General features: G+C 52.7%; 1 protein-coding gene across 7 annotated transcripts in view; it reads left to right on the top strand.

Moving 5' to 3' along the window:
* Positions 1 to 22,280, top strand: part of SCHIP1 (schwannomin interacting protein 1) — a 103,262-nt gene that overhangs the window by 79,629 nt on the left and 1,353 nt on the right. For 5 of the 7 annotated variants that reach the window (XM_072344063.1, XM_072344067.1, XM_072344064.1 and 2 more), the window contains 4 exons: positions 18,452 to 18,570; positions 20,575 to 20,692; positions 21,275 to 21,472; positions 21,769 to 21,892. In XM_072344063.1, coding sequence (XP_072200164.1) covers positions 18,452 to 18,570; positions 20,575 to 20,692; positions 21,275 to 21,472; positions 21,769 to 21,892 — 559 coding nt within the window. Of the gene's footprint in view, positions 1 to 10,008; positions 10,158 to 14,827; positions 14,921 to 18,451; positions 18,571 to 20,574; positions 20,693 to 21,274; positions 21,473 to 21,768; positions 21,893 to 22,280 lie in introns of those variants that run through there. The other 2 variants (XM_072344069.1, XM_072344070.1) reach the window with 2 other exon arrangements.

Genomic DNA, 22,280 nt, shown 5'->3' with positions numbered 1-22,280 from the left:
TTTGAATGGGAGCATTTCTTGGGCTGGTCCATGTGAACAGGAATCCAGTGTAGAAGTTAGGAAGGACAAAATCCTGAGCAGTTCGTGTGAAGTTGGAGCAAAAGGGAATTCTTTCTGCTGTGGGTAGTTGTAGTGAGTTGGTGTCATTGTGCTCCGGGAGCCAGCTGTGACCTGAGTCACCACACCATAACCCAGCAGTGCTGCGGGTGGAGGCTGTGCCATTAGCTCTGCCCATCCTGGCCCCGGCTCCTTCCTGAGGCTCTTTGCCATTTCAAAGAATGAGTCTTTAAGGGAACATCCATCCATTCCTGGAGAAGCAATCCCATTTCTGTCCCCACCTGTGTTCCCCAGCCCAGCCCCCAGCCCACAGCTGTACCAGGAGCACAACAGATGTGCTGTGCTGGGATTTACGGTGCTTGGGAGCTGTGCAGGAAGCAGGACTTTGCTGCTCACCATTTCATTAATGGTTCTAATAAAATCAAAATCAGCATCAGTGGTTTTAATACTCCTTCCATTGCATCTCTGAGGATGGTGATTACAATCAATAGCCCATATTTTCCAAAGAATAACATCTGCGAATTCCATAGTCAGTTGAACTTGTGGGGCAGGGAAATGGCTTGGCCAACCAGCTTGCCACTTCAGAGCCCGTGGCAGTCAGAGGATGGATGGCACTGCTGAATGGACTGTGCTCTGTGGAACGGGCTCCTTGCAGGCAGCAGTGATAGCAGCTTTTCCTGCAGCCTCCAGGTCTGTGGTCCCTTTGGCAGGACACATGACACGATGTGCATCAGCACTGCCTGCCCAGTCTTGTGCCTCGCCTCCAGCTTATGGGGCCTGCATTGTGCTGCACATAGTTGTGTTGGGGAATTGCATTTGTTTCCGTCTGAATCATTTGGCTCTGGAGGCTGTCTTGATTTAGAGGAGATGGGCACGGGGCTCTGCTCTGCTCCCAGCTGTGGTTCACCATGGCTGGATGCCCGGATGGATTCAAAGTATAGACTGTGGTCCAGGATTAAATCCTGGAATGATTTAGTGGCTGTCCTGGCAGGGTCTGGCCCTGTGTTTGCTCAGTGGGAGTGTGGTGCAGAGCTCCTGCCTGCCCGTGTGCTCTGCCTCCAGCATTTAGGGAGCAAATGTTTGCTTGGTGAGATGGACAGTGAGGTTGTTCTCACTTAAAATAAGTCATACATGCTTGATGGAGCCTTCTTAATGCATTGGGTTCCTTGTCCCAGCAGGTGTTTCCCCAGACAAGAGCTGTCTGAGCCTTCACTTCTGACACGCTCATTTTCAAAATCCAACTTGTGGCTCCAGGGGAATTGCATTTCTGTCATTCCTGTGATGTAGAAGCCCTGCCAGACCTCCTCACGCACCTGACAGCAGGGTGCCTGGGCTCTCCTACTGATCAGCTGGAGCACCTCTCCTAGGAGGAAAAGCTGAGGGAGCTGTGCTTGCTCAGCCTGGGGAAGAGAAGGCTGTGGGGTGACCTCACTGCAGCCCTCCTGCACCTAAAGGGAGATGATAAACAGGAGGCAGGGAGACTTTCCACATGGTCTGATAGTGACAGGACAAGAGAGAGTGGCTTTAAACTAAAAGATGAGAGATTTAGGTTAAACGTTAGGAAGATGAGACCCAGGCACTGCTGCCCAGAGCTGTGGGTGCCCCATCATTAGGGCTGCTCAGGGCTGGGCTGGATGAGGCAGCCTGATGTAGTGGGGGGCAGCCAGCCTGTGGCAGAGGGTGGGACTGGAGTGAGCCTTAAGAACCTTCCAACCCAACCATCCCATGGTTCAGTGATCTTTAAGGTCCCTTCCAACCCAACCATCCTATGGTTCTGTTATCTTTAAGGTCCCTTCCAACCCAACCATCCTATGGTTCTGTTATCTTTAAGGTCCCTTCCAACCCTACCATCCTATGGTTCTCTAATTAAATTCCTTCTTCTGCACCCAAAGAAGGGAATGGGGCTGTTTGGCTGGGAGGGGCGCTCCAGGGTCAGCTTGTTTGTGTTGATGAGGAGCACAAACCCTTCAGCCTTAGGGAATGCTGTCACTGTGCTGAACAGGGGCTGACCTTCCACGCGTGGTATCTCCGACACGCCTGGTGACACAACACAACTTGGTGACTGCGACGTACTTCGGCCGCTTTCCACCCAGCTCAAAGGTCAGATGAGGTTGGCAGGGTGTTGATGGTTCTGCCAAAGTGTGCCCTGTCAGTCAGCTCAGAAAACAGCTGTAGGTGCACTGACGGGCTTGGTTTGGGAACAGTGTCGGTAATTACACAACCTGGGGAGATGTGTGTTTGCTGGGGCTGGAACTGGGTCCAGGTGATATGATTGTAATTAACGATCTTAAGTGAAAGCTCTACAAGCTGCCTCTGTCGGTGCTGCAAAGCCTATCATTAAAGCAAGAGCTAAATATGCGGGGTGACAGTGTGCAGGTGCCTTTTTGATGAATGATTCTCCTTCATCTGAGTTGATGTGATGGGAAGTGCTCTGTTATGGACACCAGCAAGCTGCCAGGCCGCGTGGTAAGTGGCTGTTCCTTATGGTGTGCAGAAATCCCCAACTCAGACTGAGAAAGTGGGGCTGTGGGAGTGCTGGATGCAGTGCAGGAAGCAGCAAACTTCCAGGTTGGATATTAGGAAATGTTTGTTCTCCAAAAGAGCAGTGATGCAGTGGTACAGCTGCCCTGGGGGTGGTGGGGTCACCATCCCTGGGGGTGTTCAGAGCTATGGGGATGTGGCACTGAGGGACATGGGCACGGTGGGGTGGGCTGGGGTTGTGCTCAGTGATCCTAGAGGTCTTTTCCAACCTTAATGATTCAGTAATTCTGCGATATCATTTTCTTGCATACTGTGTGTGCTAAGAGAGAGAGTTTGAGTTCTCCAGTTCTCAGAATTGACCTGTGCTGTGCCAGACCTGTTAATTTGATTGCTGAAGGACCATAGCTACTGCAGCAACACTCAGGGACGGTGTGTGTGAAGAGAGAAATTGTAGGCAGACCGTGTTAAAAAGCACAGGAAGAGTCAAGTATTTGTTCAGTGCAATGCAAAACCCATTTGGGATCTGCAGAGGAGCATCTGGGTGAGCTGAGGGCCGGCTGCCATTGCTGATGGCAGAGCCTTGTGGGAACGAGTGCTGAGCCTCAGCCCCTCAGCCTCTCGTGGGCATGGAGTGGAGGGAATCAAATACATTAAGCAGTGAGTGCAGGACTGAAGCCTGAGCCATGGAGATGCCTCTGCCTTGTCTTTGTGATCCAGCGTCCATCCTGCAGGAGCCCCAGACTAACACAGTGGTTGCGTGGGGACCTTGTGCCCTGTGAAATATGCTTGAGATTTACTCTGTCACCTTAAGGATAAATGGGAAGTGGAGGAGCTTCCCTGTGTTGTGCCATGTTTTGCCAAATCCATCCCACTTCTGCGGGCAAAGCATTAATGGCTCTGATGGCAGCGAGCTCCAGTACTACCTGAGCTGAGTTGTTCCCTGAGGCAGAAGTGCTCCATAATAGCTGTTGTCATCAAGGGTTTCCAGCTTTTTCAAGTACTTGTATCACTTTCACCCACTTTGTCTTTCCCCATCACGCCTATGGAGTCATTTGCGTCACAGCAGCAGTAGATCTTATTTATACCACCAATTTCAGCTTCCTGCTCAGTGATCTATGGATCACCTTTAAATGAGAAAACTGCACTAAAGCCATTTCTTTCAACCTGTCCATGCTTTGTTAGAATGAAAGCCAAGCGCTTGCATGAGCTGGATGAAATAATGACAGTGGGTTGGGGATGGGGGTGGGAGGAAACGAAAGGAAAAGGGAAAGGAGAAGGGGAAAGGAAAGAGGAACTGAAAGGGGAAGGGAAGGGGATGAGATTTTCTGCTCTTGGTTGCTTGGTGGCAATGCTGGGGGAAAATGAGAACTATATGGAAGTGCTTAATTCTTTATGAACACAGAAACTGGTGGTATGTGCGGTCTGTGGAGGACTGAAGTGCTTTTAGTGAGTTATTAAAAATTTAATCGAGTTTTTTTATTTAATGTAACTCCCATATTGAATTTATTAAAGAGGGACTTGGGGAAATAGCAGAGTTGTGTGCCTGGGTTGTGCATGGCCATCGTGTTTTGTTTTCCCTCCCAAAAGGAATTGGATGATAAACTGATCTCAGCAGTTTAAAAACAAGTAATCTGTGATTGATGCTCCTTCCTGAGTTCTCTATGCTGTGCATTTGCAGTAGTGCCCATCTCTGATAGCCTAACGAGGGCCGGCACAAGCTGGTGAGCCTCTGCTTTCTCCTGCTGCTTCCTCTCCTTGTGTTTCTCCAGCTGTAAATCACCAGCTAGATATGAAGGGGCCTTGGTTTGTTTTTTCTCCCAAGGAAGGCAGTTTTGGGTTGGGTTTAGGTTTCTTCCCATACTGGAACATGAGAAGCTGAGGGTCATTTTGGTGAAGGGCTGAGTGAGCTTTGGAGCAGTGTGACAAGGACGTGGTGGGATGCTGAGCTCTGAGCCTGCTTTTCTCCTACACCTCGTGAAATAGGATTCTGTGTTAGGTGAAGGCTCCGTGCTCATCACTGGCTCCAGCCTTGCTCTGGGCAGACAGCTCTAACAAAATGATTTATGTCCCGCTGCAGCAAAGCGGGGAGAAGAATGTGAAGGTTCTTGAGGAAAAAAAAATGGAGGCAAATGCTAAATGCTCATCCTTTGGGTTTTGTTTTTCTTTTTTCTTTTTCTTTTCTTTTTTTTCTTTTTTTGCAAGGAAAGGAGGCAGCTCAGATGAATGCATGCAGAACTAATAACAGTTGATAGAAAAGAACAAGCCCTGGTGCTGTCACTGCTTGCTCAGAGCTGTGCTGCGAGCCCCTGTGCCCAGGCAGTGCCTGGTGTTCCCTGCAGCACGTGGTCAGGCTGGATGTTAGGCAATGGAGTGGTGATGCACCAGCACAGACTGTGCAGAGTGGTGGGGTCACCATCCGTACGCGTGTTTGGAAGCATGGGGATGTGGCACTGAGGGGTGTGGGCATTGGGCATGACGGGGTGGTTTGCCATTGAGTTGGGGATCCTAAAAGGCTTTCCCAACCTTAATGGTTCTGTGATATACTGTGTAATGTATGCTTGCTAATTGCTCTCATGTATGGGTTTTGTACCAAAGAGGTGGAATTGAGCCCGCAGATGCACAGGGACAGGGGCAATATGGGCACATTGATATCCTTTTTCCCCCAGAGGGTGGTGACGCACTGGAACAGGCTGCCCAAGGAGGCTGTGGATGCCCCATCCCTGCAGGCATTCAAGGCCAGGCTGGATGTGGCTCTGGGCAGCCTGGGCTGCTGGTTGGCAACCCTGCACATAGCAGGGAGTTGGAGCCAGGTGAGCACTGTGGGCCTTTTCATCCCAAGCCATTCTATGGTTCTGTGATAGCTGTGGTGCTGCGGTGTTCTAAAGCTTTGGAAAAGCATGGGTTGGTGTACCAAAGGTGTGCAAAGCAAGAGGCTGGAGGAATGAACACCACTTGGGTCTTGTTTTCTGCTCAGAGAGCTCCTGGATAGACTGACTGGTGTTCACCCCTGCACAGAGCACGAGCAGCAGTTCTGTGCTCCTGGCTTGGGTGTGCATTGCTGTGATTGCAGTTAGTGCTACGGGAGGAGGCTGAGCTGAGCCCTGCTGCAAAACTGCTAAAAGCGGAGGGCTCCCGGAGCTGGGCTCGCTGGAAAGCAAAGCCCACAGCCAAAGGGAGAGTGACAAATCTAGTTTACGAGGCGAGCATCGCTCCTTTGCTCTTATATGGAGCTGCCTCACACTGGCTACAGCTCCTGCACTGCATGACTAACAGTGCTCGGCTGGGGCCCACCCTTACCATTACTGGTATTTTTAGCATTTTCCATCGCTGTGCTCAGCCTGGCTGCCCTTGCTGTGGTGAGAGCTTCACGCTGCTCTCCCACTGCACCAACCCAGAGGTGCCACTGGGAGACCTATGGGCAGGGCAGGGAGCTGCAGGGCTGCTGCTGGTGGCTTTGTGAGCGGTGCAAATAGACCAAAAATAGGAAGGAAAGGGAAAAAAAGAAAAAAAAAGCATAGATTTCTGCTAGTCTTTGTTATGGGCACCAGACTCCCCTGCCTATTTCTGTCCTGTCTCTGTGTGTTTGTGTTGGATTTGGCTGTGTTTGACAGAGAAGTTTCAGATTTTGGGTGACGTGGGAGCATAGCTTATGCAATTCTTCAGCCAGCAAGTTCCTAATCGAGTCTTATTCCACACATTTGGCAGTGAAATGAGATCTCATATAGAGACTTCCCCTGCCTGAGCCTCCCAGCCCCCACCTGTTGGGAATGGGGCAGGTGGCTCCAGGTGACAGGTACTGGAGTAACCCCATTTCAAGGTCTCTGAGCACTGATGGAGCTGTGGTGTCCCCATTCATTGCAGGGAGTGGGAATGGTGGCCTTTAAGGCTCCCTTCCAACTCAAAGCTTTCTATGATAACCCCAGAACAGCCCCAGAGTGATGCCAGCACCATCCTCATACGCTGCCCTCTCTCACTTATGGGCTCAGGGCAAATTAATATATAAGCACAGGTTGTGTCTGTGCTCCTGTATGGCCAAGCTGGAATTCCAGGTTCTTTGTTGGAAGCACCCAGACCCAGAGCACAGGGTGTGGGGTTTCTGTTCATGGATGTTCCCATGCAGCCCATTATGCCTGTTTAGGGAAGCTGAAGACCACATGGCTCTTCATCATCACTGGGACATGTGTCTCATTCTTCCTCTTCCCTTCCTTCTTCTCACATGGTGCTGTTCCCAATGTTGTCCTGTTAGACTTTGTGACAGCAAAGGCTGCCCTGAAGGACATGGAAGGGAAGAACGATCATTTCTGCTCAGTGAAGTTCTGTAACTTATAGCAGACTGGGGAATTCATTGAAGTTGGGTGATTTATTACAGAGGATGCGGGCACAGCCCATCTGCTGGCTGTGATGTTGAGTGGCTTTGACTTGGGCTTGGTGCTGCATTGGGTTTGTGCTGGGTGAGAGGATGTAGAGAGGAGGATGTAGAGAGGATGCTGGGGCTGAGCACCTCTGGTTTTGGCCGACAGTCCCCAAAACCACCATGCTGTGAGCACCAGACCTGCACTGTGTGTATCCATACACAAAACACTGAATGTTATGCATGGCCAATGGAGTTTGCTACAGATCCTCTCCCAAACAGGACAGAAATAGCACTGCAGGGCAAAGTGGGTTGTAACGTGCTAATTTATTTATATTAATACAAAATCTTGCAGTTTTATATTCTATTGGAAGGCTCGTGTTCTCCATAGCATTTTGCATAATGTGACTATTGCACTTCCAAAGGAGCAGCTTATCCTTAAGGACATAAATACAACCGTGGGGAGGCAGCCATAGCTCTTCAGTTGCTATCTCACTGCGCTCATTAGAATGGAGGGCTGGTTCTCCATTCACGAGCAGCAAAAAGCCGGTGGGAGATCGTATCTACTAATCATCAGGCCATTTGGAAATCCTCTATTAAGCACGTGTGAGCCAGCTGATTAACGGCACCATTGGAAATCAGGGCTGTGCAGCTGGATGGGCCAGCTGATCCAGGTGGGATGTCTGGAGGTTGGCCATGTGGTTTTTCCCCTTGAACCACCAAAAAGCTGTGAGTACCTGGGTGCTGCAGTCACCATACAGCACTCCAGGGCACTGACAGCACTGTAACACTGGGATGAAATCATTGAGTGCTTTACAGGAGGGAATGGGAATCGTAGAACCACCAAGGTTGGAAAAGACCTCCAATATCACCCTGTCCTACCATCCCTCTATCGCCATATTTCCCACTAAACCATGTGGTGGTGGTGGTGACAGCAGCACTCCTGGGAAGCTGTGGCTGTGTGGATGGATGCTGTGTGTGATGATCTGCTCCCAGGGAGGAGTGGCACATCCCGGGGGGTGGAAGGGCTGCTCAGCATCGCCCTCCCTTGAGAAAGAAGGAAGAAGGAACAGCGCAGAGCATTAGACATGAATGTAATCCAAACAAATGTTCCCCTTTCTGAGGAGATTTCTAGTATTAACAGATTAAAATATAATCTTTTTTTTTTTTTCCTTGCTTGCTAGATTTAAACCCTGGGAAGCTTTAGCTTGGCTTAGAGAGGAGCTAAACCCGTAACTCCTGGTAAATCGCTGGCAAATAAAGATGAAATCCCGTGATGCCCCGTGTAATTCCCAGCTGGGTGGGTTGGGAGCAGCTCTGTGTCCCCACATTATGGGGCGGGGGTCAGCATGCAGCATGGGGTGGTTGTGCTGATATCTGCATGGGGCCATGGGAAGAGAGGAGTGCACTGGGACGGGACCGGCCACGGCTTCCTGCCCGCTGCTCACCCGCATGGCTCACTTCCTTCCCATGGAGGTGGGGATGTGCCCCCCCCACGTCCTGTGGTTGTGCCTGAGGATGTTTCCTCCTCACGGGGGTGGCTGTGGGAGAGCTGGGGATATGTGAGACTCAGATGTGTAATCTTTTCCCCCTGCACTGGTGCCACTAGGTCATTGCCCTTTATTTCTCAGAGGTCTTTTCCAACCTTGGTGATTCTATAGTAACTGATGACGTCCTGGTGCTTGTCTACAGGATGGGCAGTGCACCTGGTAAAGCCGCTTTTCCCTTCTTTTTGGGGAGCACAGCATCTCCTTACCAGCCAAACCCTCTGCAGAGCATCCAGGGGGAGCAGTGGGAGAGAGGGCTCGGGGCTGTGGGTTTCTCTTACGATGTGCCCAGTGGCTGATGTTGGAAACGAGGTGCACGTAGTGCTGTTCTGAGCTCACTGTGGGTACTTTTCCATGCCAAGCCCAAGGTGTGTGCAGTGCTGAAAGTGAATGTTTAAATGCTGATGTTTGGGAAGCCCCACCTTAGTGAAGAGGACGCTTTGCAGATGCAGCAGGAAGCCGTGTTTGGGTCATTTGGTGTATGTGTCCTCCACTTTTGAACCTTATCCCATGAGTTCCCATAGCTCTTCCCCTACCACCTACATTTCCACTCCTGGTGAAGCTGCAGGTTGCTGTTATCTCCCCCTGTGTGTGCTCCAGCCCAGAGGAGGAGCCAGCAGAGCTGGGCAGAGCTGTTTTTCCACAAAGGCCAGTTTTTTTCTGCAGGCACATCTGGTGCAGGAATCCAATCTGGGAGCAAGTGCCTCTGCAGTCATTTACATTTTGGAACCTCACAGCTGGCTGCGAGGAGGAGCAGGCGATAGCTGGTACTGCAGAATAAAGCCATGTTGCCTTTAGGATCCTCGAGCTGTGAGCTCATCTCTGGGCAGTGTTGGCTTTGGGGGGCAGTGGCCATCTTGGGGGTGAGCCGTGCCCAGCAGAAGGCAGGGCTGGACTGTGGGAGCTGCTGTGTTCTCACAGCCAGCAGCATCCCAAGCTCTTGCAGGTGGGGCTGTGGGGCAGCTTTCAGCCCCTGAGATAAAACCTGAGATAATGGGAGCTCAATGAGGACCCAGCACCCACAGGCTGTGAAGGCAGAGAATCACTAACTTGTTCCTCTGTTCTTTTTCCTATTGAGACTTTTACAATAGAAAGCAAAGCGGGGATTTGGTTCCCTCATGTGCCTCTGGCCTGAGCTTGTAGGGGGTGTTTGCTGATCTTATGGCTGTTTTGGAGTGGCAGTGAAGCCATCTGCAAAGGGCAGCAAGCTGTTGTCCTGCAGAAAACCTCTGCAGAGCAATCGTAGGGTCATGGAATGGTTGGAATGGCATCAAAAATCATAGAACCACGGGATGGTTGGATTGGAAGGTCCTTAAAGCTGACAGAGCCGTGGAATGGTTGGATTTCAAGGGGTTATAAGGAAGATAGAGCTGTGGAATGATTGGGTTGGAAGGGACCGGCTGAGGTTGCCCAAAGCCCCATTCAACCTGGTCCTGAGCACCCCCGGGGATAAGGGCACTCACTGGGTGTTTGATCCCCGCAGGCCTTGGGGCAGTTCGGCTCCGGGTGCGCCGTGCTGTTGCTGTGTGCCACGGGCGGCCCCGGCCGTGCGCTGCGGGAGGCGCTGCGGGGCCGCGCGGTGCGGGAAGCAGCCGAGCCCCGCGTCCCCCCCCCTTCCTTCCCCCCGCGCCCGTCGGAGCAGGCGGGGCCGGGCGGCAGCGTCCATCTTAGCGGCCGCGGGATGCTCGGAGATGGTCCTGCAGGAAAACTGCGCCTACCGGGTGAGGGGCTGCGGGGCCGGGCCGGGCGGAGGACGCGGGTTTGTTGCGGCGGGTTTGGTTATTTTTCCATAAGGATTTGCGGGAGGCGCGGAGAAACGGAGCGTCGGGGAGCGCTCTCCGGCAGCCTTTGTGGAGGAGCCGCGGTCGGGCCGGGCTTTGTGCTCGCCATGTGATGCTCGCAGCCGCAGTGAGAGCCGCGGTGGGGCTGAGCGGCGCGACACGGCTCGGGGATGCTCCGGTCCCGCCGTCAGCCCGCCCCGCAACGCGCCCGCAGCCCCGCCGCAGATGAAGCTGCTCCGGGTGAGTGCGTGCGATCCGTATTGCTGCGGGAGAGTCGGCCCAGGAGGGAATGATTCCTAAACGCGTTACATTGCTCCGCTCAGCGAGAAATGGGGCTGCGCCGGGGTGCGGGACCCCCCCGAGCACCCACCTCGGGAGCAACACCCGGCCTGAGCTGCGAGCATCGCCACATCCGGCAATGGGAGCCCGGCACCCCGCTGTGGATGCGGTGCCTGCGGCCACAGTTCGGTGCCGTGGAGGCGTTGGGTTGGTGCTTAGGCTCGATGGGCTCGGAGCTCTTTGCCAAGCTGAACGACTCGATGACTCTGCGATTCTCGTTGTGCTTTCATTGCTGTGTACCGGGAGGGTCGGTGCTGCAGGGTTGCACCTGCCCGGGGAAGGGCAGTGTTTGGGGCTGGGTTGGTCCATCCGCGCATCCCCTGCGCTACGGCAGTGCTCGGCAGTGCTCAGCAGTGCCTACGTGCGGTGCGGGGTGCGTTGCAGGATGGCCCAGCAGCAGAGCCGGGCCTCGGGAGGGGGCTGTGCTGGGCAGCGGCTCCGCTGCGGCGTTCCTCTGAACTCAGGCTTCATCTTAAGGCTAAACATCTCTTATTGCTAAAGATATCATGGAAGGAAACGATATCAGCGCATACATCAGTATATAGGGCTAATTCAGTCGGTGTTTCAGCAGATGCTTCCATTGCAGCAAGTGCTTCTGGAAATGGATTTCCCATTTTAGCTCCTTTGGAAAAAAAAAATAATGCTGTTTTTTTTTTTTCGGTCTGTGCTGGAGGGAAGCTGGTTTTTCTGCAGCTTTGAGCCTGTTGCTCTCCTGTCATTATAAATGGGGCCATTGTTTCTGGGCGGTCGATGTTTTGCTGGCATGTTTGCTGAGATGCTGCGGATCTTGGGGGCAGTGGGCACACAGCGCCTGGTGGATGGTGTGTGCTGTGTGATGGTTGGTGGGCAGTGCCTGGTGGATGCTGCATGGTGCTGGCCTGCCAGCATCCCCATGTACTGGTGCCCTGGTTTCATTGTGCTGCAGCGCTGCTGCTGCATTTGATCTGCTTCCACTGAGCTGCTTGTTTATGAATTGGTCTCTCTCCTCCGGATCAGTAAATCTTAGGGCAGAAATAGGCAGAAGGAATGCAGATCCCGGGGAAACAGGAGCTCAATGCAGAGTGTCTCATAGCATTTCCATCCCTGCCGGCCCATCAGCCCAAAGGCCAAACAGGAATCCCGGGTTGTGGTTCCATCCGGGAGCCAGCAGAGCTGGGGATGAGGCAGCCGTGCCTCCCCTTGCTCCTCACATCCCTGCCCACGCGTCTCTCTGCAGCTCCTGGGGATTTAGGAGAGCTGCAGAACAAACAGAGGAGCGAGTCAGTGCGTGGAGAGAGGCTGGGGACATGTTTGCCTTAGGGAAATTCAGCAGGAAAGCTCTGACCCGAGCGCCGCAGAGGGTGGTGGCCTGGGAACCTGCTGCCCTTGCGCTCTTCCCTTTGCTCTCCTTTGGGTTCTCTGTGCTCAGGAGGCTCCATGCTCTGCCCTGAGGCTGCCTGCTTGCTCCTGCTTGCCCTTCCAGGGGTCTGCCTCTGCCAATGGGGAATTTCTCAGATCTGGTAGGAGTGCCCTTTGGAAACCTCCGAGCAACGAAATGAGGTCATGCAGCCCAAAGGCGACGAGTAACCCAAGTGTAAACAAAAAGAAGCCTCCTCTTAGTTATTTCCTTTGCTGTTTTATGCTGATTTATTTTCCTGTGCCAAATACTTTGTTCCGGGCTCCATATTTTTTTTTCCTCCTGTCATTTGACAGGACTTCTTGGTTTCTTCCCACCTGGGCACACTGCTGGCTCCTGATCAGCTGCTGCTCACCACCACCCCAGGTCTCCTTTCTTTCCACGCAGCTCTCAGCTCTGCTTCATACCCACAGCAATGCATGGGGCTGTGAGTGGGGTGCAGGACCCGGCCCTTGGTCTCTTTGGGATTCATACAATGGGCCTTTGAGAAGAAGCCCCACTTGGACCATCTAGCACCAGCTGCCTGCTGCTCCCAGAGCCATGGCACAGAACAAAGGCTGCGTTCTGGAAAGCAGGCTGAGGGCCTTCTCATCCAGACTGATACCAAGAATGCTCTACAAGATGCATGGAGAGCATGGGATGTGCTAAAGCCTGGATGGGGAGGGTCAGCATCATCCCCCAGCCTTCAGTGAGTTGTTTCAGTTCACAGGAAATTTAGGTTTGTTCTCTGATAACTCGGTGACAGCAGCGTTTGGAAGCTGATGCTGAGCAGAAGGGGTTGGTGGCGGTTCCCTCTCCCAATGGAATAAGCACCAACATTCTGGGGCTTTGCATCAACTCAAACCAGCATTGCATATGCATGGCATGGTTTAATTCAGCTCCTTGCTTGTCTGAGCAGACCCAGATGCTGCCACCCCATCCCAGCAGCCCCCAGCCCTGCAATGGGGCCATACAGCCCCACATATGCCTGCATTAAGTTCTCCTTTGGTGCTATAAAAAGCAGAGCAGCCTCAGGTGGCTCTGGCTGCTTCTCCCAGCACTCCCGTTGCACTCAGCAGTGCTGTAACCATGGAGCCGGCTCGCAGCTGATGCAATCTGACGTCTGCATCCTTCCCCAGGAGGAACCCACAGCTGATGGTGCCCACAGCTTTGCACAGAGATGCTGTGCAATGGGGGTTGTCGCTGAGGACAGGGTGGGACCACGTCTGTGGGTTGCACTGAGATGTTTCTCCTACGTGGAGCATCCGGATGTGGGATTGCAGCCCAGCCTGGGTGTCTGGGGGCATGAAGGCTGCAGTGAGCAGTGAGGTGGTTTCATGGGCAACGGACTGGTGTTAAACTGCAGCCCCAGAGCCCTTCCTCCACTCTGCGGGATTTATTTCTCAGCTTCATGGTGCTGCTGTTGTGGCCGGGAGAGGAAATGTATCCAGGGAGAGATGCTGCACTGCCTGCTTCCCTATGGCAGAACTTTCTTGTGATTATGGATTACCATGTTATCATTATAGGTGACTGGAGATAGGACCTCCCACTGCCCCAGGGGAGGGTCAGGTTGGATACTGGGAAACATTTGTTCTCCAAATGCTGTTGGTACAGCTGCCCGCGGAGCAGTGAGGTCACCATCTCTGGAGGTGCTCCAGAACTGCAGGGATGTGGCACTGAGGGATGTGGGCATGGGGGGGTTGGGGATCTCAGAGCTCTTTTCCAGCCTGAATGGTTCTGTGATTCTCTGACCTGGAGGAGGTCTCTCCCATCCCCTCCCATTCCACCGCTCATCTGTGGGGCAGGACCCAGGGGCCCATAGCAACCCCTGCTGTGTGCTGGGAGAGATCCTGAGCACGGGGGTGGTTGGCTGTCAGTTGGACTTGAGCATCTTAGAGGTCTTCCCCAACCCTAACGATTCTGTGGTGTCTGAGCATTGGCAGTCTTTAAAAAGGGACGGTGCCTGCGGCAGCACAGTGTTGTGCACAGAGCTGGGCTGAGAGCAGGAGGTGTTATCAGCGTCAGGGACCCCATTGTCAGCAGGGCAGCTTAAATTTAGCAGCACTGGGAAGCGACACAGTGAGTCAGCGGCGGAGGGGAAGCAGAAAGAATGAGGCACACAGAGCTGTGTGTCCTGGGAAAGCAATGGGATTAAGCGGTCCCCTGTACTGTTGCTGTTATTATTTCCTCCCTGAAGCTTCAGGATGGGGTTATGCTGTGATGATTAACCTGTGGGTGATCGGAGCCAGCAACCTCACCACGATGTGCCTTTTAAAAGAGGAATGGTGTCACCGGGATCTGTCACTGTGGGGTCGCTGAGGGTATTCCTCTGGCACACTGAGGAGCAGTGCTGCTGTTAGTGCGCTGCATTGACCTAACAGGACATAAACACCATAGCCTGAAGGATCTCCTGCACGGTCCCCAAGCTCCTGGCTGGGGGAGATATGGGGATTCCAGTGCTGTGCCTCCCAGTCTGGACCCCTGTGAACCCCTGGGGTGGGCGATGGGGTCCAGGCTGTGCACAAAATGCCATTTGGGTTCTGTTGGTTACTTCCTAGGAACATATTTTGCACCCAAAAAACCTCTTAGAGCCCGGAAGCAGCTCTCTGGGGAAGCTGATATCAGAGGCGAGCTTCGCTTTGCAGTCACTTTGCTGTCAGAGGTTGTGGCTCTGACATCAGACACCGGGATTTTTCCTGCCCTTGTGCAGCACTTGGGGCTATTTTTACCCGGCGCTGCCAGTGGCTGCAGGAAGCCCTCAGCTTTCCTCTCCCAGTCCCGCTCTGCTGCCTGCAGCTTTGACTTTATTAGGGCAAGGCCTGCGCCCGCAGGGAGCAGCGAGCGGCGGTCCCGGTGCCACGGCTGCGGCGAGCGGAGATGTGCCCACGGGGAGCACCCGGGGAACGGGGCCATGAGCGGGGCTGGTGATGGAATGGGTGACATCATCGGGCAGGCATCCGCGCGGGATGTGGAGGGGAATTATAAAAAGGTAGGAGACAAAAAGGGGCCTTTTGTCGGCGCACTCCGCATGGACAGGCGCTGCCAAGCGGTGTTCACTGGGCACGGGGCATGGGGCTGCATGCACAGGGCTGCAGAGAGGGGCTTACCTACACAGAGCTCCATGCATGGGGCTGTGTCTGTGGGGCTGCGTGCTCTGTGCTGCATGCATAGAACTCCATGCATGGAGCTTGGGCATGGGGCTGCATGCATGGCCACTTCGCAGCCCAGAGAGCGCAGTGCTGGGATGCTCATGCCCTGCCACTGCCTTTAATCACGGCTGCTCTCTCTCTAGTGTGATGTGGCAGAACTGTCCCCTCTGTGTGTCCTCATCACAGCTTCTCCCCTGGGGGCGTTCCCAGGCACCTCCTCAGACCAGGAGAGCTGGCATTTGTAGGGCTCCGTGCCACATGGCTTGAGAGAATATGAACATTTTGTGTTTTTCTAGCAGATCCGTCCATACAAAAACAAGTGTTGCATAATTACAATTTCTGCTGGCGAATCCAATCATAGCTTTTGTACTGCACAGAGATAAAAAAGAGTGCTGCGTATGGGTCTGGGACTTTAAATATAGTAATTGTCCATGGCTGGTAATGACAGTCCCTGGCAAAAATAGCCTCCGTGGTGTGGCTGCAGGGAGCAGGCAGCTCCGGAGCAGTGGGGTGATGTCCCCTGATGTCCCCCATAGGCTTTAACCCCTTGGCTGGATGGGAGCAGCACTGCCCTCCAGGAGCTCATTCACCTGCAATCCTAGGACAAGAGGTAATGGCCTTAAGTTGCACCAGATGGATATTAGGAAGGAATTCTACTCTGTATGAGTAATCAGGCACTGGCACAGCTGCCCAGTGAGTGGTGGGGTCACCATCCCTTGGAGGTGTTCAGAGCTGTGGGGATGTGGCACTGAGGGCACTGGGCACGGTGGGGTGGGCTACAGTTGGGTTGGGGACCTCAGAGGCCTTTCCCAACCCTCACGGTTCTGTGAGTTTGTCGTGCTGTTCCCTCCCAAGCACTGCGGGCAGCACACAGACCAGCCATGCCGGCTGCTCAGCCCTTGTTATCCATCAGTACAGCTCCAGAAATGTCGTTGTCGTCTGCTGTTAATGGAGGGATGTTAATGGTGGGTGGTTCCAAAGTGCGGCACAAAGCATGGGAAATTGCTGCGGCACCTGAGTTGCAAATAAATATTTGATGTGTGCTTTTATTTGCTCTTTTGTGTGACGGCTGTAATGCATAAAGGCTGCTAAGAACCGCGTCCTGCATGCCGTCTGCCCCGCAGAGTGGCTGAGTGGAGCAGCCCAGTTGTTAATTCCCAAGTGACAGCAGTAATACAGCGTGGGCGATGCGCTGGGGGCTTTTCTCATGTCTCAGAAATCAGCAGAAATCTCGTGGTTCCCATCCCTGCATGGGTCAGTCAGGGACAGCCTGATGGATGGGCACTGCATGAGGATGAAGATATCAGTGGGGCAAAGATGGGCTTCTTGTAGTAAAGCAGTATGCCTCGCGTGTGGTAAGTGTCCGTGCAGACCAAGCATTGAACCATTCCGTGCTCCCCCAGTGTTGTGTGTATGCAGAAGGAAATAGATGACAAAATAGGTCAGTAGGAGATAAAGTGGGTCAGGCAGCAGTGTGGGCACTACTGCCAGTGGTGTGAGCAGCCAGTGGGCCAAGCAGCCCCGACCATAGAATTGGGATGGCCCACACAACTGCCCAGTTGATGCCGGGGCAGAGCTGGGAGGCGTGATGTCAAAACACATGTTTATAGCATGGTTTTTACATTTTCCTTGCTAGTACCTTCATGTTTCATTGGATGCGTTATTTTTTATGTACAAACTGAGTACATTTGATAGTCAGAAAAAACACAATTTTCCTTCTCAATTTCCAGTTTTCAGTGCCCGGCTCAGGACACATCGTGCAGCTGGCGGGTAATTTATCTTCAGCATAAAGTCTGGTTCCCTTAGGTATATTCTATTCCTTAGTAACTGTTCCCTATTTTATCATAACAAATAGGACTCTCCGTTTCTTTATGGTCGTTATGCTGTGTCTGCTCTATAAGATGGGATATGCTGAGCTCAGGACTGGGAATAGCGTTATGTTGTATCCCTGGTAATGACCCGGCGGAGTGGACAAATGGCACATTGATTAAATATACAGATGTCAGACTGGGAACAGCTGCAGCCGCAGTGGGACGTGGAGCTAAATTATAACGGGTGTGGAGAGAGCTCCATCTGCAAGGGGAAAACACATGGGAGCAGTCTGCGTTCGTATGCTTTTTAATGTGGAGTGATTTTCAGCACGTCTTGGAGGTAGGGCTGGTGTGGAGGGAGATGGGAATCTTTGAGCATAGAGATGGGATGGAAGAGGTCCTCTGGTTGGGAAGAGAAGCGTCCATGGTTTCATGAAATATGAAGGTGCTGTGGGGATGTGCCCATTTGGTACTTGGAGGAAGCTGTGCTCAGAGGTTGGCCCTTGGCAGAGAAGGGCCCCATCTGTGGAGGTGTTTGAGGCCCAGCTGGATAGAACCACCATGGGCTACTTGGTCTGGTGGGGGGCACCCAGCCCACAGCTGGGAAGTTGGAACTGGGTGATGCTGGAGGTCCCTTCCAACCCAACCATTCCATGATCCTGTGATGTTTTCTGAAGAAGGGAAAGTGCACCGTGGGCATTTATTGGTATTTCTTCCATCTCTTGCACCCACCACATGCCCAGTGTGGCAGCAGTGCCCAGGGGCACAACGGGTGGCACAAGAGACGCAAAAGTTCTGTTTTCCTTGGGTTTTGTGTCACTGCTTCATCGCATTTTGGCCTGCACTTCAACATCGTGGCTCCTTTCCTGGGTTCCCAAGGGGGTGCTGTGCTACCAGGAGCACTGTCAGTAAATGATATAGAAAAAGAAAACAGGGAACAAGTTGAAAATTCAAACCCCCTTGATGCTCTGGGTGTTGTTTTCAGTGCTCTGAATTATTTGTAGCAGTGGCAAAGGAGTTAGATTACAAATAAAGTGCGTATTTTGGTAAGAGATTGACAACATAATGGGCAGTGCGATGCTGTAATGTAGGTTGTCAGCACTGGGGTTAGATTAAATGATTAGCTACTTTACGTTAATAATTTACATTTCATTATATGTCACTTCCCTCTGTCAGATACAGGTGCATTATTTAGGCAAAATATGTTGGCACTGTGGATGCTGCCCATGCTTGCCTGATACATTTTCTTTTGCTTTATATTCCTGATCAGCTGCTACATGTTACTTTAAAATGGAATGTTTGAGGGCTTCCAAATGTTCCTTCTGTCCATAATTTGCCTTCCTGTCATCCACTGCCTACAGACACCAGAGCAGTACTACTTTAATTTGGGATACAGATCTGTGATTCTCCTTTACTGCACATTGACTGCGCAGCCATGGATCAGTGATCCACTTCAATCCATCCCATAGCTTAACCTCACTCAAAAAACGCTTCCATATGAATGCATTGTTCAAGCCTTGGTAATTTGATGGCACCTCTCCTGCATTTCTTCCCCTGCAGGCTCAGAAGAATGAGCGTGAGTCCATCAGGCAGAAATTGGCTCTTGGCAGCTTCTTTGACGATGGCCCAGGGCTCTACACCAGCTGCAGCAAGAGTGGCAAGCCCAGCCTGTCCTCCCGGTACGTGGGGCTGCAGGGTGGGTGGAGGCTGGGCTGCTTGGTGGGGTTGGACAAGGAGCTGTGTGTCTGAATTCCTGTTGAAATGTGCATGTCCAAAGCAGGAGAGAGCTTGGTCTTATTGCTGGGTTAGCATGGTGAATGATGGGGATTGAGCAGGGGGCGCAGGAGAACGTCGTGAGGTTCAACAGACCCAAGTGCCTTCTGAACAGCCTGCCTAGGGGGGGGGTGCCCACAGTCAGGGCTGGGCTCTGAGCACCGATGGGGTTTGGGTGTCCCTGTGCATTGTGGGGAGTGGGACCGATGGCCTTCAGAGCCACTCCAACCATTCTGTGATCCTATGAAAGCTGGTTGAAAAACAGAACTATTGGTTTGTGATTGAGCATCTTCCTTCGGTGGTTCGGGAGGTGGTCACCTGCTGGAAGCACGTTTCATACTGGTCAGCAGCTGGGCTCTGTTGGTTGTATGCTTCATACTGGTCAGCAGTTGGGCACTGAGCAGCCAGGGTGGATCCACAGCACCTGGGCAGCTCGAGTGCCTTCTGCACCGTTGGCAGATGTGGGGCAGGGAGGAAAAAACCTGGCAGAGGCATAAAACCAGGGTGAATCCTACTAGAGCAGCATGGGGGTGAGACTGTAAAGTGCAGCTGAACCACAGTGCATCTGAAAAGGAAAGTTGTGCTCTTTGTGGTTACAGCTCGAGCGGTAACTGCTGTCTTGTAATTACAGAGCAGCTCTAATTAACATCCTGCAGCAGGGCTGGGCAGCCGTACCATGAGAAAACACCAGATGTACCTGAATGCTGCAGCATTTTGTTCGTATTTATTAGTTCAGGGCTGGTATGCACTGCATGGGTCAGGACATCCAGGAGAGGCTGACTGACCCCATTGCTCCACCACAGCGCTCTCAGTCCTTGTCCCAGTGCCCTGAGGGCAAGCAGAAGATGCTTCCTTGTTCTGTTGCATCCTTGTTTTGCAGCAGAGCACACTGTATATTGAGTCAGGGGTTCCAGGCACATCACATGGGGCCATGGAGGAGGCAGTGGGAGAGCTGGGCTGCTGCAGTCCATGCTGGCTGTCACAGTGAGCAGCTGGTGCTTGCTGACAGGGAAGGGCTCCACGTCCAGCCGTGTCCCACAGGATGCTTCCTGGGTTCCTTTTGAGGCCAGTTGCTGCTTCCCAGCTGTGCACTGTTTTAATCCAGGATTTTTACAGTGCAGTCAGCATCCTCCACTTCTAATACTCCGGTGCTCCCTGAGGTGCCTTGTCTGCCTCTCTGTTAGGAAGAGCATAGGTCAGGCGTCCTGGTCATGCTCTTGAAATGCAGGTGTCCCGCAGACCCCGATTTGCACGTACTCCTCCCTGTTTGCTGTCAGGCCCAGTATAAGTCCCCTTATTGCAAAGCTTGTATATGGGCCAACCCCAGCATGGACATGTGGTGATGGTGAAGCACAGGAAGGGCAACAGAGCTGTCTCCAAAGGATCATCTGGAACATGGTAAAAGGAGCAAAGGCTGAGTGCAGTGTGAGAGGTGAGCAGCCCTGCTGCAAACCTGCATTGTGCCATGCTCAGGGCTGTGCTGCTTCTCTTCCTCATTGCACGCTGGGAGTTAGCATGGACAGCACATGGCGGAGCAAAAGCTGGGCAGGGCTCTGCTGGAGGAGTGCCCATGAGATGCTATAGTGCCACAAAGAGTCTTGGGGCACCCCTCAATAAATCCCTTTAGTTAGCACATGGTGTTTCATGGCCGCAATGAGGAAGCTCTGCAGGATGTGGGTATTTCTACCGTTCAGCAGCAGATGGTGGTAGAGACACTGTTGTTGTGGAGCTGATGAGTTTTCAGCCTGAGCTGTCACTTTGTAGTGCTATGTGGGAATTGTCACCTCCGGCCCAGGCGTTGGGTGCTGCTGCCAGTGGAGCCAATGGGGCCAAGCAGAGAGTTGTGCATCACAGATCTACCATTGCATAGAGCCCATCCCCATCCCCATTGTCACCTCTCCTCCCCACAGACTCCAGAGCGGGATGAACCTGCAGATCTGTTTTGTGAACGACAGTGGCAGCGATAAGGACAGCGATGCCGATGACAGCAAGACAGAAACCAGCCTGGACACACCTTTGTCACCCATGGTAGGTCTGCTGGCTCATCTTGCAGAGCACACGGGCCATAATGAGAACTGCTGGGGCACTGAATCCCAGAGCAGCGCCTTCGTTTGTCAGTAAAAGAACTAATGCAAACGCTGACAGGCAGCTAGCACACTGCTATTTCAGGACAGACCTGCTGCAGAGGGGGGATGCACCCGAGGGACAGTGCCCTTCTCCTGCCCTTCCTTTCTCTGTGCTCTGGCTGGGCAGTAATGGGTGCAGAGTGGCGTCAGCTCCCATCAGCTCTCCACTCCTCTGTTCCTTCATGGATACAGCACAGAGGCCCCAGAGCCGTGGTGGGCTTTCCTCCAGCTTAACCAGCTTGTCCATTAGGCACTTATCGATCTGTTTGGCTCTGTCTAAAGTGCTCAAGTGGCTGTTAATACTCAGAAGAGCCAATCAAGAAATCAGTTTCATTTTAAAGCCACCCAGCCCTGTGCTGTTCACTTTGCCTGTAGAGATGATCCCCTCTGTGTGCACACAGGGTGTGAAGCTGCAGGTCAGCTCCTTTGCTCTGTCCCTGCAGCAGTGATGCCGGGCTGTAACGGTGCGTGTCTGCTTCCCTAGAGCAAGCAGAGCTCTTCCTACTCCGACAGAGACACGACCGAGGAGGAGTCCGAGTCCCTCGATGACATGGATTTTCTCACCAGGCAAAAGAAACTCCAAGCTGAAGCCAAAATGGCCTTGGCTATGGCAAAGCCCATGGCCAAAATGCAGGTGGAGGTGGAGAAACAGAACAGGAAGAAATCTCCGGTGGCAGATCTGGTGAGTGCAGGCCCTCGCTGTGGCCTTTCATCCCTCTGCTATGGGCTTTATGGGAGCAGGAGAGGAGAGGGGGAAGCGTGCAGCTCAGTGCTGTGCTGAGGCTGGAGATGCAGTGATGAGCTCCCAGCCGAGGCTGAAGGCCTGAATCGAGCACTGGCCAGATGCTTCGGTGGTCTCATTGTAGCCACAAATGAGTGTCTGCAGGGCGGGATGTGTCCAAGGCAAACTGGTGCTGTGCAGAAATATGGGTTCATATTCAGAGAAAAAGAATTAAACAGATGAAAATTTCTTTCCAGCTGCCACATATGCCTCATATAAGCGAATGCCTGATGAAGAGGAGTTTAAAACCCGCTGACCTAAGAGACATGACTATCGGGCAGCTACAAGTGATAGTCAATGATCTCCACTCGCAGATAGAAAGTAAGTGGTCTTTGTTTGATTACTCTTTGGTGAGCACCATGTTGACAAGTGTTCAGTAATGGAGCCATACATGAGAGCTGCTGGAGGTGGGCTGTTTGCTAGGTCTGGCTCCTTTGGCTTTTTGCTTTCTTTTTGTCTCTCAAGCACTCAGAGGGCTCTGTAACGTACCACTGCTCCAGCCCCTACAAGTAGCCAGAAGTGCTTCCAGTTCTGTGGCTCCATGCAGTCTGATGGCTCTGTTTTGATATGATGCTCTGCATGGCCTCAGTAGCACCCACAAGTGGAGAAGCCCTCTGGTCCAGTAGACACCTCTGAGCCCATATGTTCCATCTAGCAGCATATTAACATGGCTCACGTGTCTTTGTGTTTGCCTCTTTGTCTTTGCTCT

This window comes from Excalfactoria chinensis, chromosome 9 (genome assembly GCF_039878825.1).
Source record: "Excalfactoria chinensis isolate bCotChi1 chromosome 9, bCotChi1.hap2, whole genome shotgun sequence".
NCBI lineage: Eukaryota > Metazoa > Chordata > Aves > Galliformes > Phasianidae > Excalfactoria > Excalfactoria chinensis.
Note: the sequence above shows the minus strand (reverse complement) of the source record. Positions and strands in the feature narration are given on the sequence as shown.